This window comes from Ctenocephalides felis, unplaced genomic scaffold, assembly GCF_003426905.1.
Source record: "Ctenocephalides felis isolate EL2017-DRISC unplaced genomic scaffold, ASM342690v1 CF-g0.4_SCAFFOLD_03572, whole genome shotgun sequence".
In the NCBI taxonomy this organism is placed as follows: domain Eukaryota; kingdom Metazoa; phylum Arthropoda; class Insecta; order Siphonaptera; family Pulicidae; genus Ctenocephalides; species Ctenocephalides felis.
The window spans coordinates 13,832,316-13,848,131 of NW_020539726.1; the positions used below are offsets into that span (position 1 = coordinate 13,832,316).

The window sequence follows — 15,816 nt, forward strand, 5'->3', positions numbered from 1 at the left end:
TAGGAGCAAAGCTGAAGAAAGGAGAATGGAATCTATTAATTTTACATAATAATGATATGCATTCAAGATTTGTGGAAACAGACGCTAAACAAAATGAGTGTCCAGACGAAATTAAGGCAGAGAACAAATGCTATGGAGGAATGGCAAGAGTTGCGACAGTGTAAGCAAATTGATTTTATAATATCGATTTTTTTTTTTTAAATTATGTACATTTCATGTACATAGATTATATACATTAGGGCGGGTCGATTTGTATGGGTAAAAAAAATCGCATACTTTTTGGGTCATCAGAATCAGAATTATTTTAGAGGTATGGTTTCTTCAGCAAAGTATCTTATCTTAATCTCTAGTATCCGAAAATCATATGTGCCTAAGGGACTTTTAAATCGACCCGCCATAATATACATTCTTCTCAGTTCTTAATAACTATTATCATGTTATATGTTGAACTTCATTTAATGTTGCATTAAAATATCAAAAAGGTATTAATTGTTGACACGATGTGATAGATTTCAATTCTGTAGTATAATCTAAAGATTTATAATATTTCTATTTATTTTAAGGGTAAGGCGCGCAAGAAAAGATGCAAAAGAGGTGGTCCACCAGTTTTGTATTTAAATGCTGGTGACACATTTGCTGGGTCACCTTGGTTCATGGTGCATAAAGCACCATTAGTTGCATTAAGTATGAATCTCCTCCGGCCAGATGCTGCGGTAAAACTATAATTTAGATATTATAATAAAAATAAAATATTAATTAATATTCAGAATAAATTTAATTACTTCAGAGTCTCGGAAATCATGAATTTGATTTGGGTGCAAAAGGTTTAGAAACATATTTAAATTTAACTTATGGATATCCGGTAGTTGCTGCTAATATCGACGTTTCTGAAGACCTGGATTATTAAAGCAAAGATCTTTAAAGAGATCTGTGGTATATAGGGTAAATGGACGTTTAATTGGAATTATAGGATATGTATTACCTGATACTAAACTAATGGCGATTGCGAATAATATAACATTTAACGATGAAATTAAAACAATTAAAAGAGAAGCTGGAATACTGAAAAGAGGAGGTGTCAAAATATTGATAGCCTTGGGCCATTCTGGTCATAACATGGACAAAAAAATTGCTGCAGAAGTCAAAGACATTGACATCGTTGTTGGTGGTCATTCAAACACATTTCTTTGGAATGGTAAAGAACCTGACAGTGAGCAACCAAAAGGTGAATATCCTGTACAAGTTAAGCAAAATGTATCAAGTAAAGTTGTACCAGTAGTTCAAGCATATGCACATACTAATATATTGGAAGAGATTAATGGTAACGTTCAGTAAATGTGGTAAAGTTATCAGAAGTTGCGGACAACCTCTGTTGCTAGATAATAAAATACCACAGGCTTTGGATGTGGTTGAATTTATGAAAATTTATAAAGGTCCTGTAGACAAATTAGTAAATCAAGTTGTGGGTTATAGTATTCCTTTACTAGTAAATGGATGCAGGCAAAAAGAGTGCGACATAGGAAAAGTAGTAACGCAAGCTATGTTACAAGCTGCTTATAAATATTTAGGAATAAATAGTATGATAGAAATTGATAATAATCATAAACCAAAAAAGAATAAAACATTTGATTTAATTGTTCTACAAAATGCTGGAGGAATCAGATCCAATCTGATGCCATATGAAAACAGTACAGTTATTTATGGAATGTTAATGTCGGTGATGCCTTATGAGAGTACTTTATTTAAGTGTGAAATAACAGGCAAACAATTAAAAGCAATGCTAGAATGGGGTGTAACTAGGTTAGTACCATTGTATTATACAGAGACTAATATAATTAATTTGCTTTACATAAACGAATACGGAATTGAATTCTATTTATCGATTAATTGCAGATACACAGTGAACAATGAGCGAGGTGAATTTCCACAAGTGGCAAATATAAATGTTACATACGATCTTACAAAAGATAATGGCAGTCGTGTTATTGATTTAAAAGTAAAATTGGCTCAGTGCGGAGTACGCAACTTATGAAGAAACTACCGTATATACATTAATAACTAGTTCATATGTTCCCAAGGAGGTGATGGATATAGTGTTTTGCTAGAATCTACTGTCAATAAAACAAACATGGGCATTCTAGACACCAGAGCTCTTGCAGATTATTTTGAGAAACAAAATATAACTGAAAAGTTTCTAAAAGGCTTACCACCGATATTATTATTGCAAAAGAATATGTTGCTAAAACTTAATAGAACATAAATATTGCATTTTTTACTTTATCCTTTTCTCTTTGAACATCACCTTTGTCACTGTCACTGCTATTTGATAATAAATTCTATTGAACTTACATAAATTATTTCTAATATAATAAAGTAATTTGAATTATTATATTATATTATTTTATCAACAACATTTTATGCAATAACAATTGATTGAAAAGGATATAATGGTTTACATTTATTATCGGTATAAAATATTTGATTAACATGTCAAATCGCAATTTTCAAAAATGAATATAATATTCTTAAATTTGCCTAAAGCACATAAATAAATTTTATTTTTTATTTAATCATGGCGGTCAAGGCGGTCATAGATTTCGGTCAAGGCTACATTTTATTGAAATATGTTGAATTACTACAATATTTTATAACTTTCATATATGAAACAGATTGCACTAAATCCTTATACTTGTAGAATAGATTGAAATCTATATAATAAACAAGCATTATTAAATAAATTATAAATGTATATTATTCAATAATGCTTAAAAATATATTAAATTATGCTTATATTTTTTTAAAAAATATTGTGCATTCATCATTAACAGTTCAAATAGATTTATTTCATCAAAGCAGAAAGAATATACTGTGTAAGAATTCTATAATAATGAATATTCTATCAAAAAAATCACAGACTAACAAGTCACCATCTATGCTTGAAAAATGCCCAATAATCTGATCAAAATTCGAAGCGTAAATGCGTTGCAGTGATAGATTTATATTTAACTTCCCGTAGGGTAGTTGTAATAATAGGCCGAAAATCAAAATGAAAATTTTTGCATATCTTCACGTTTCAGAGGTTGCTGAACATTTTAGCATACCTCAGAAAAAATGGATGTGTGTGTGTTTTGTGTGTCCGCATTTTTTTCGTCCACGTTTTCGGGCGCACGGATCAACTGATTTGAATGGTTCAAAAATGTGCTGGTTAGTTTTTTGGCAAAAGCAGGTCTAGCCGTTACGGAGAAACAGAGCAAAGAGTGCAGAAAATACAAATCAAGTTTTTGAAAGAACGGCGTATCCGATTTGAATGATCAATTCAATTCGTTATGATTAGGAGAAGTGGTGATTAGTTTTTGGCAAAAGCAGGTACAGCCATTTTGGAGATACAGAGCTAAATGTATAAAAAATGGCAGTTTTTGATAGAACTAAACGTCCGATTTGAATGATTGAAAGAACTTTCTGTTTGTTTTTTGTATATCGAAAATAATTCAGATTTTGATTTTAATTCTGACTATAGTTCTAAAGCTCACTTATATACTTTAAACAAATAATTTTAAATTTGCAATTCCGTTTATATAATTCTTATAAATATTAAACATTGCTACAGTATTTATAATAATCTATTTTCAGCCGAAAACATTTAATATACCTCGAACTATTTGTTACGGTATGGAAAGTTCCAGCAATTTGCCTTAATGTACGATGCTATACACCACTAGTTATAGTTTTATTTAAGTTTGTTCTTAATTATATTTACCATAAAATAATACCGAAAACTAACATTTGTTCATTCACCTGTAATAATTATAGAAACTGAATAACTGAAAAAATCGCTACCGAAAATCTTCACTGAAAACACATGCCGGGTATACCTTTTACGTATAACATAAAAACCCTTTAACATCAAATTGACAATATCTTCACACATCGTAAACCTTCCTTCACAGGAACATATAAAACGCATTTAGAATTTAAACGCAAGGCGATAAAAAGATTTGTTATTTATCCTCAGAAATTTCTATTCTTATTTCACAGGGTTAAGTTGAGCGTTAATAATAATTTGTTGGCTATAAAAAAATCATCGGCCGATTTCTAACACTTTCGTTGTATCAAAAAACTCATTGTTGAATCGGTGAATATAATCGTTCTTATAAGGATTATAAGACGATCTGAAGGTAATCGGTAATCTTTAACTTCGGACGCTTTTATACGACAAAAAATAAAGTACAATGTAAAATGGTGATGGATTCGTTTGATGCAAGGGTAAATATTTGGCGAGGATCTGATATAAAAAAGCTACATAGGAATTGCAACATGTGAAATGAAAATAGTGTGGGTGATACAAGGAATATAGATTCTCCTAATAGAAACTAAAATCACAAACATTGATGTATGCATTGAAGATTACGTTTTCCATGATTATTCTTATGATAAAATTATATAATTACAGTAGAACCTCCTTATTCGCGGGGGATGCGTTCCGTAAAAATGCCGCGAATAAAGAATCCGCAAATACAGGATGGCATTTTGTATGGGATTACGGGAATACGTTCCAAGATGACAAATAATCCGCAAATATTGAAAAATCCGCAAATACAGGATGGCATTTTATATGGGATTATAGGGTATACGTTCCAAGGTGTCAAAATAATGAAATGTACATACATAAAAAACTATATTTTTACTTATATTTATAAATGCATTAGATTAATTACTTTATATATTTAATTAATTATATTATACATTAAACATTTTGATCATTTTTGTTCAGAAATAGGCAAAGATTTGAAAAACTTTGTAATTTTTTCTTGCTTGGTAGTTTTCAAGAGTTTCTCCAATTCAGACTGATAACGGCAGTCACATCTGCAATTTGCCTCTTAAAGAGAATACTTCTCTCCATAGATGGATCAATGTTCATAAAAAAATCACACAGATCATTTTTAAACCTTCACTGAGACTCTTTAAATTAAATGTTTTCAGTGTACGTTGAAGCCTCTTCTTCATTGGGTTGTGAATTTAACATTTCTTCCAAGTCGGTTTCAGACAAATCATTATCACGTGATTCAAGCAATTAGGTCTGTTAGCACGTGTTACTCAATCACAATATTTGCTACGAATGAGTAAAATGAAGAAATAAAGCATGCATAGCAGCATTTACCACAGAAACGAACAATATTAACCCTTTCGACTCGAATGCCGCCGGTCCGGCGGCAAAATTAATATATATCTCGAAATTCGCGAGTGGAAAGTGTTAAAGCATACATATATGATTCATTCATTTTCTGTTTGCTTACTTGATCAAAAACGCTGATAACGGAGAGGACGGCGAACGCAACGCAATTATATAGGTCAAAAAGACGGCATTTACAGAGGATATTGGATTTCATATATACACTGGAATCCGCGAATAACGAAATTTCTAGCCGCGAATAGCGAAAACGCGAATGAAGAAGCCGCGAATAAGGAGGTTCTACTGTATTTGAAAAAAATAGTCTGAAATGATAAATTAATAACAAATTTCATATAATATTAGTACATATTCCTATATAGCACAACAACCATCATGTAAAAATATTGAATATTTAATTTCAGGCCTTTATCAAGCTTATACACATGATCAAGTCATATAAAAATTTTATAAGGGTTATACAAATTTTATATAATGTTTATATAATATTCGGAAGTAATTATAGTTATAATTTTTAAATTTATTGAAAGCGCTCACACCAACCATCATATAATAATGTAGAATATTTAATTACATGTTCTTATTAAGCTTATTCATATGATCAAGTCATATTATTGTTTGAAAACGCCGATACAAATATTATATAATATCCGGAAGAAATTAGTTACATTTAACTTCCCGTAGGGTAAGTTAGAGTAATAAGCCGAACATCGAAATTGAAATTTTTTGCATATCTTCACGTTTTAGAGGATTCTGAATATTTTGGCATACCTAAAAAATGAATGTGTGTGTGTGTTTTGTATGTCCGCAATTTTTCTTCCATGTTTTCGGGCGCACGGATCAACCGATTTGAATGGTTCAAAAAACATTTGATAGGGAGATGTGCTGATTAGTTTTTGCCAAAGGCAGGCCTAGCCGTTACTGAGATATGGAGCAAAGAGTGCAGAAAATACAAATCGAGTTTTTGAGAGAACTGAGTATCTAATTTGAATGATCCAAAAAATATTCAATTTGTATTGGTAGGGTAGGTGGTGATTAGTAGTAGGGCGAAGTGGTGATTAGTTTTTGGCAAAGACAGGTCCAGCCATTTCGAAGATACAGAGACAAATGTACAAAAAAATGGCAGTTTTCAAGAGAACTAAGCATCCGATTTGGATGATTCAAGAAACTTTCTGCTGACATTTTGTCTTAAAGAAAGTTGCATGAACATTCTGATATGTGTAAAAAATGAGATATAGCTACTTTTATAATTGTGATAACTGAATTATGAAACCAGCCCAATATTCCTGACATTGATAAATTTTTATAATTAAATCACTTTTCGTAGTATTTTAAGATGTTCGTTAAGATCATGAACTCTATCATCATATAATGCAAGTAAGAACCGTCAAAGAATGCAACAGTTATAATTATAGAGAAATGGCCCAGCCAAACATTACCAAAAAATAATCATCAGGTTCAAATTTTTTTTGAGAAAATATAGAGGAAAATTTTACATTTCTGCAAACTCTAAAAAAATGACTTGCGCACTTGTTTTGCAAAAATTAATTAATGCAAGTCTTTCAAATTTTCAAATGTTTTTAAAATTTGTAAAATCTGTGCACCCCCGTTTTGGGGAAAATATCGAAATTTTTGACTCACGCACATACATTTCATATACTTTTATCAATTTTGCTGTCAAACTTTAAAAAAAGACTCTAAGAATTCATAGTCACTTGATAGTCACGTTCAGAATGACGAAATGTCGAAATATCATCAACACCTAATTAATAATCAGCGGATTATCTGGTGAATACATGAATTTCTCCTTCAGGAAGTTAATAAATGACAGCGGTAAGGTAATTTAATAGAGCAAGCAACTGTTAGCTTCATAAAAGTAGTAAATTAAGAAAATCTATTATGAAAATATTGTTTTCAACACATTATGATACTAGATACTATCATATTAAAATTGAATATATTATCTACCAAAAAATTGAAATTAGTTACGTGTTTTTACTACGTTGTATATAACTTGAAAATTGATAAATCGTTTCAAGAATTTGTATAAAAATATCTTTTTTGTAAAAATGATTCATTTCAGCTCTCTGTACAATTTCACGTTCCAGGAAGTGCGTGCATAATTCACCAAAGAGATAAAAAATGCGCCATCCCACGAGGTGCAGGGATTGATCTAGACTTCTGCAATATGACACACAGATATTTAGAACCGAAACCCCATGTTTTTCAAGATTCACGCAAAAAAAATTGAAGAAAACATTATGGATCCTTTATACTCGGACAATAGAATCCTTTTACTTCTCGATGTTGCATGGTGTTTGACAGGCTTGAAGCAATAAATTATAGTGTTTTGTACTGACTGTTTGCCCGAAATCAAGAATTTCCTATACATCAGTATCTGTAACTATTGTTCGACTATATAGCAATGGACTAATAATCTGTATTCATAGCCTGTAGAAAAAAAATAGATAAATAAAGCGACTTGGTTAAGCTAATTGAAAAATTTTACACTTTTCTAATTCTTAAGAAAATGGTTGGTCGATCGTCCCGCAAAACTAATTAACGCGACTACTCCTTCTCTAGTTGCTTAAAAGGGTTTTTATATTTTTGAAATAGATGCGTTCGTTTTTGAGAAAGTTCAAGTTTGGCTCACAGATATGTTTTTTATTGATTTGGGTGTTAAATGATTCAGAATGACTTGAAACATCAAAACCAAATTAGCAAAGACAATTTTGTGGCTATAACAAACTTTTCCTTTCAAACGAGGCTAAATGTAATATATATAAAATACAATAATATGAAAAAATATAAGATTATAATAATAAATATAATAGTAAATATATAACTTATTTTCCATAAAATATTACTAATTCTGGATTCAATATTTCAGTGGTAAAATATAAAGTTAGGAATAATAATGTATATGAAATATGCATAATTTCTGAAATTTTATGAATATGATTTATATACAACAAAACTAGTGGTGCATGGCATCGTGCCTTAAGGCAAATTGCTGGAACTTTCCGTATCGTAACGAAATGTTCTAATTAAATGTTTTCAAATAGATTATTATAAATACTGTAACATTGTCTAATATTTATAAAAATTATATAAACTGAATTGCAAAGTTAAAATTCTGTATAAAGTATATAAGTGAGCTTTAGAAATTCAGCGAAAATTAAATTTAAAACCTGAATTATTTTCGATATCAAAAAAAATGTTAATAATTGTAATATTTTTTTTCAAAGCAATTGTTTTGTCAACACAAGCAGAAAAAGTTTTTTAAATCATTCCAATTGGATGCTTAGTTCTCTCAAGAACTGCCATTTTTTGTATATTTGCTCTGTATCTGGAAATGGCTAGATCTGTCTCTGCCAAATACTAATCTCCACTTCTCCCAATCATTAAAAATTGAATGTTTTTTGCATTACTCAAATCGGATACTCCATTCTCTCAAAAACTCAATTTCTTTTATCTGCACTCTTTGCTCCGTATCTCCGTAACTGCCGGATCTGCTTTGCCAAAAACTAATCAGCACATCTTTCTATCAATAGTAATCGAATCTGTTTTGAATCATTCAAATCGGTTGAGCGGTACTCCTGAAAACATTGACGAAAAATTGTATCCACACATACGTACACATACACACACATCCATTGTTTTCTGATATATGCCAAAATGTTCATATACCTCTAAAACGTAAAGATACACAATTTTCATTTTCGATTTTTGACTCATTACTAGAACTTGCCTTACAGGAAATTAATATTTTCAAATTAAGCATTTATTTTGATGGATTATGATAAATTTCAAACTGATTTATTTAAAGAATGTGCCAATTTTAAAGTCTCTAAAACCTTCCAGAAAAGGAATTTACAAAATGAGAATCACTGCTGGAGAGCATTTTACAGCAAAACGGCACGTGAACATTTTCGATAATGATACTTAATAGTCACGTTTCAAAGGCTGAACTATTCCTCGAACTTTGTAACAAGATCATTTATTCAAACGTCATTTATTATAAATGCACTCGTAAAAGAGTTTTGCGATTCTTTCTCTGTCAAAAAGAGAAATTGTAATGATCCATTTGGAAAACCATTACGATTTTTACAAAGGCTTTAGTCAATACAATTTTCTAGGCTTCTGAACTCTTTAGCGTTAATATGCCATTGTGAGGAATAATTTATTATTTCGTGAATTTGTCTAAAATAACAATATGTTATTTTGCAACCAATAATGGAAACTATAATCTATTTTAATATGTTAAGTCATAGTATATATTACGTATTACTTTTACATATTTTTATTATCAACGATATTCCGAATGCATGATCTAAATTTATGGTTCAGATAAATTCTAAATCATTTAATATAGCAATATGTTCCGGGGCTAAATTTCATCACATATTAAACAGTTGCAATTTCAACATGCAATATGCAGTATTTCTAAATAATATATTTCATATTTTTTGTATTATTTTAGTTTCCCCATTCCTACTAATTAGCCATATATATGATTCACATGAAAAATCAATAATACTTTTTGCATAAAGTAAGCTGGTAATAATAAGTGGCTTCTTAATATTTAATTTATATAGCTCACCTAAAAATTTGGATTTCTGAGATATGTATTTTGTACATTCTGAAACTAGATCCTGCGCATTTTCTTCAAATTCTCTACATGAGCATTTGTTGTTAACCATTTTTACTTTATAGAGATGTGAAGAGAAGTATTCATAATTGAATCTTAGAGATCAATTCTCGAATCTATAATCTAGAAAGTTCATAAGAACGATATAAAGGGCCACTTCTCGGATAAAATAGAAACATTATGGGAATGCTATGCTATGGGTCTATATTCGTATGAATTGGTAGTCATCAATAAAACGTTCTACACTTAAAATCTAGCTTCATGTATGTATTATCAAACACACATCAGAATGCACTTATGATAAATTTATTAATTCACATTTGCGCCTTTTTAACTCCCCGAAGAGGTTTGTTTTCATAAAAAAATTCGATTCTTAATTTTATGTTTTCTCGACGTTTCAAGTCATTCTGAATCGAATGAACCAAATTTGAAAAAGTATGCGTGTGGGTATGTATGTGTATGTGTGTGTATGTGAACAGATTTTTCCCTTAAATCGACGTTCTCTCAAGAACGGCGGAACCGATTTCAAAAACTTAAGAGCTATTTGATGTATCTCGATGAGGATTATCGTCTCTCAGTTTTGTTCGACGATCGGCCGAGCCGTTTCTTTGTAATTTGCATAAAATTGTAAAAAAAAGTCCACGTTTTAGCTCACAATTCTGAATCGATTTTTAAAAATCAAAAACTGTTCGAAAGATATTGGTCGGGAATGATACTGATTAGTTTCAGGTAAAAATCTACCGGATCGTTATCTTGTAATTAACTATTGAAAAAACTATTTTTTGAAGATTTTTAATTTTAAAAATTCATCAATGTTTGAACAAATATTATAGTCAAAATTTGTGTCAAAAGTCGCTTTGAGTCAAACATTATCAATCCATTAAAATTTAAAATAATGAACAAGTAATTTTAGGACATACGCACAAATGTCTGTGCAATATAATTAATATAATTACAGACATTATAAATGTATCTGAGAGATATCAATTGGAAATAGTAATGCTCAGATTTAATTGATTTTCGAAACTTTATTTTAACTTTATTTTCGAAATAAATGGTTGAAATTTATTTAAATATCTAAATCGCAATTTCGGTTGATTAAGTCAATTATCACACATTTCGGAAAGTTCATGCAACTTGCTTTAAGGCTAAATGCCACTTTCAACTAGTTAAGGTAAGGTAAGGTTTTATGTGTAAAACGCCTGATCGCACTGTAAATTCATAGCTTTTTGAGACTACCAATTCATACGAATATACCCCTGTAACAAAGAATCACCATAATATTTAATTGGCTCCTTAATAAATAATAGATTAATTTTTTAGTTGCATTTTTTAGATCTATAGTACTTTCCTTTTAGTAAATCTAGCCCTTCATCAAGATGCCCAACATCTGAGCATTGAGCGTTGTAGTACTTTAAAACATTAAATTAAATATTAGTATGGAAGAGTCATTCTTAGTTTATAAAATTGTTTAAATATGTGCGCAGGATGTGATATAAATAATAGGTTTTAGAAAATTTATTTAACAAAAAAAGATCCCAAAACCGTCTTGCTTGTACCGAATTCTTTTAGCAATGGCTGCATCTACCTAAACCAACAGTTACCCTTTCCCAGTTCGTGTGAATAAAAAAGCAGACATTAATTTTAACTGTAGCATAACGTTGCGTGTTACTGGGTCATTAGCAATAACTCACACAGTAGCCTATGGATATAGTCCTTTGGTCCTTTCGTCCTTTGCTCCTTTCATGGACAAAAACCTCTTCGGAACGGTCCTCATAATCGCCGTTAATGTGTTGCGCTCAGTACCCTTTTTATTCCCTTTGTGTCATTGTACGGACGATTTTTGCGAAAGGAACCCGTCAATTTTTCGGGTTATTTATGTGCCCTCTGCCCACGTATTGTTACAATACCGACATCGAAGGATTCTCAAAGGATAAAATTCGTAGACGTTTAGCAATAACAATTGTACCAAACTTCGAAATTTTCAGTTACTGAGTATGTAAATCGTATTTTTGAAAAATGCGAAAAAGTTGAAATTTTGTAATTAAATATAGCACTTTGTATTGTCATATTCATTGCAGTTTCATTTGTATTGTCATATTCAATCAAATATTGCCATTTTGATTTGTATTAGTTCATTTTTTCGAAACAATTAAAGAATAAAAGTACATGAAATTTACTGCTGCTAGTTCTATCAGTTACATAACTAGTTCATATTGGTATTTTGCCTTGAGGCAAGTTAGATGAGCTTCCCGATATGTGTAAATACTTAATTAATAAAAAATAAATTAATTTATGAATAATTAGAAGTATTTCTAGTGGACTTATTACACATTATTGAAAACGAACGAACACGTTAACTCGGAGAATTTTCTAAAAGCAAATTTTTAAAAATCAATAATTTTTCAAAAAAACTACTGATTTTCTCAAACTTTAAAATTAAACTACTTGTCGTAACGCCGTAATATTTCAGTAAGTTCTAGAAGACCATGATATATATCGCCAAAAAAAGTTCCATAAATTCTAAAATTAAACTACTTGTCATTAGGCTGTACTATTTCAGTAAGTTCTATAAGACTTACTTTATTACAAGAAAACGGCTCGGCCGATCTTTACCAAAAACTAATCAGATCGATTCCAACCAATATCTTCGAACGATTTTTGAATTTTTAAAATCGATTCAGAATTGCGGGCTAAAACGTGGACAATTTTTTTTTTCATATTTCTGCGATTTACAAAGAAACGGCTCGGCCGATCGTTGCGCAATACTGACAAACGATCGAGATAAATTATGTAAATTTTTGAAATCGGTCCTGCCGTTTTTGAGAAAACGGCGATTTACGGTAAAAAATCTGTTCACACACACACATACACACATACACATGATTTTTCCAAATTTGGTCTCATTCGATTCAGAACGGCTTGAAACGTCGAGAAAACATAAAATTTGCGAATCGTATTTTCTGATAAAAACAAACTTCTCCTTTGGAAAGTTAAAAATATAATCATTCTATTAGTTATGTGAGAAAAAAGTAAAATTATTAATTCATTTGTGATTTTAGTTTGATTTTTCCAAAAGTAAACATTTTCAGTTATTGATAATTTATGATTTTTAAATAATGTATCAAGACAAAATAAAATATAATAATACTTTTTAATAATACTTAATGTTTAACTATCTTTATTTCGTATTTTTATCTCAAATTTTCAAAAGATTCAAGCTCTGAAATTTTAGTAAATAAAACTCTACAAAATTATACAATAGAAGACAAAAAAAAATAAAAAGTTGATCCCTAATGAAAAACATATACCTTACTTATTAATCTAATGATTTAAAAAAGCAAAATTGATGTAATATTTACATAAAAGCATTATTGGTAAGCGCAATATTTTTTGACAAACAGCATTGAGTAATCCTAAAAATAATTTTAACATTACACAATGCTATTGTCAAAATATTAAAAACACTATTTCAAGGCACAATAGCAATAATTTTTAAAAAAAATTATTAAACGTATTATATCAATACATTTGAAAAATAATTATTCTTACATAAAACTGAAAAAAATACTAAAAGCTTACATATGACTTCAAGGTGAAATTGATATTTTACTTATTATGATTCAGAGCAGATTCAGTTATTACGCACTAAAGTCGGTAAGCGATCCCTAAACATTTTCCGAAAATTCTAATAAAAAAAAAAATTATCAGAATTAAGAATATATTTCTTTTTAAAATTTTGAGAACCGTTGTCTAAGAAGGGTATCAAGATACTGCAGGGGTTGCATAGCAAGGATTTCAGATTTTTTATATCGTGTCCTCTTGCATAAAGTGGCAGATTGCAAATACAAAGAGTTTGTTGGAAGCTGGACTACTGACTGGTCACCTACATAAATCTTTTATGAAATGTCACAGAAGCATTCAATTCCTAGTAATACAATATCTTTTGTATCTTGTTTCTGACCGGCAGCAGGTCAATCGCGTCAACGTGACGCCTATAATGCATTTTTCTGGTTAAAACAAAAATGCATGTGTTACACAAATTCGGAAAAATATAGGTATCAGTTTGCACGAATTCCAAAAAGCTAACATAAATTAACATTGTAATATATTCGTCATTCATAATTATTAATATCAGACTCTCGAAGTCATCGTGATTTAATGAAAATAATCTCAACTTAGCCTAGAGAAATTATTGAATTTCTAGACTCGCGAACAAAATAAAATTATTTCCATTCGAATAAAATATCTTCTTATATATAGATGTATTCCATATTAATTTGCAAGGCGTTTAAATTATCCTATAATATAATTTTCATTTCTTTAATATCGAATCACGAATGCAAGTACACTTATTTTTAAATCAGCCTATAAATTTACGAGAAATTTCTGGAGTTGATTCTAAAATGGATAAATGAATAATGATTTAATCACTTTATCCTGTGCAGTTAAGTTTATTGAAAAATCATGTTTGATTAAATTATACTGCTTACATTAAAACTTAGGAAATTGATTTATTATTTATTAAAACTTATTAGTGACAATTATCCACAATTGATGATAGCAACTTGTGTTGCTTCAAATATATATATTACATTATCAATTTACAGTTAGCTGCTATTTTAAACTTTGTTATTAGTAACGACGGAAAAAATTCAATAATGCCTCTGATAATTTATTATTTACTCATTTTTAAGAAAATTGACTTGTTTCTAAGAAATTCTTTTCATACATGTCGATCATTTCGAGAACACAATTCAACCAATTTGAATAGTTCAAAAAACATTCGATTCCTACTGATAAGAAGACGTGCAGATTAGATTGTGGCAATGGCAGGTCTAGCCGTTCCGAAAATACGTGGCAAAAGTGCCAAAAATGGTCATTATATTTGTATTAACGAAATGAAGCACTGATGAAATTGCAGGTTTAGCGGTTTCGGAGATCCAATAAAAAAGTTAAAAAAAAAATGAAATTTGGTGAAAAAAATGATCATTATATCATCATCAACTCATCACATGTTTTATAAATATTTTAATGATAAGAATAAATTTTGTTTACATTTCTATGAATTTCCTACCAATATTACTACTACGACGCGGCGCCCACGCGCTTCGATATTTCATTCTTACGCAGCTAACCTATCGCGATTGCTTTAATAAAAAAGGTCAAAATTTCCAAAATATTTCAAAGTATCATATTTTTCAAGAAGGTCTATTTTCAAAAATCTATTTTTTTCAAAGTTCTAAAAAGAAATTGAATCTCTTCTAAATTTTAATTTTTTTGCGGGAAGTTACAGCAATTTGCCTTAACGCACGATGCCATGCACAATTAGTTTTATTTTATACGCAGAGTAAAAATCCTTATCAAAACCGCTAATTCCAATGCCATCATAATGATTCAAAGCCTTGTGTTTATTAGCGTTCCTTGTACACTTTGTCATTTCGCCGACCCTTCATTTTGCGATACGTCAGCCGATAAAATATTAATGAATTTGCAAATTTATTCATGATAAATTAGAGGGTTTCATTCGAGACAATCCCCTTTACAAGAAATCATGTGACGCTGCTTTCATTTTATAATCTTATTACAAATGATAAACGTTTATATTTTTGTTTCACTTGCATATATTTGATTTATGAAGCTCTCCGCACTTTTCGAGAAATGAATTCGTTACATTTTTAAAGCGTTTTGATAATTGAAATTATGTAAAAGATGTTTGTGAAGTTTTCTATATAGGGGATCGAAGAAATGAGTAATAAGGTAATGTAGTAACAGCACAAATATAAAATCTCAAACATTGAAGAACACTTTGCCATTGCAATATGATTAATAAATAAAATGACATTGAGAGAACGAAAAATTGAGAACAATTAATGGAATATTTTAACCAATTATTTCTTATCAAACTAAATTAAGAAGTTTTCTGGTCAAGAGTTTTTAAAAAATCGATTTTGTATTTATTTGCATATTTTCAAAT

General features: G+C 29.8%; 3 protein-coding genes across 3 annotated transcripts in view; 2 read left to right on the forward strand and 1 right to left on the reverse strand.

Moving 5' to 3' along the window:
* Positions 1-15,816, reverse strand: part of LOC113388143 — a 455,709-nt gene that overhangs the window by 61,726 nt on the left and 378,167 nt on the right. The window lies entirely within an intron of this gene.
* LOC113388141 (protein 5NUC-like) lies at positions 10-907 on the forward strand. The gene is made up of 3 exons (XM_026625544.1): positions 10-160; positions 564-713; positions 788-907. Exons 1-3 carry the CDS (start codon positions 128-130, stop codon positions 905-907), a joined length of 303 nt encoding a protein of 100 aa, XP_026481329.1. The 5' UTR covers positions 10-127.
* LOC113388142 (5'-nucleotidase-like) lies at positions 1,337-2,260 on the forward strand. Its single transcript, XM_026625545.1, has 3 exons — positions 1,337-1,800; positions 1,894-2,017; positions 2,063-2,260. Exons 1-3 carry the CDS (start codon positions 1,418-1,420, stop codon positions 2,258-2,260), a joined length of 705 nt encoding a protein of 234 aa, XP_026481330.1. The 5' UTR covers positions 1,337-1,417.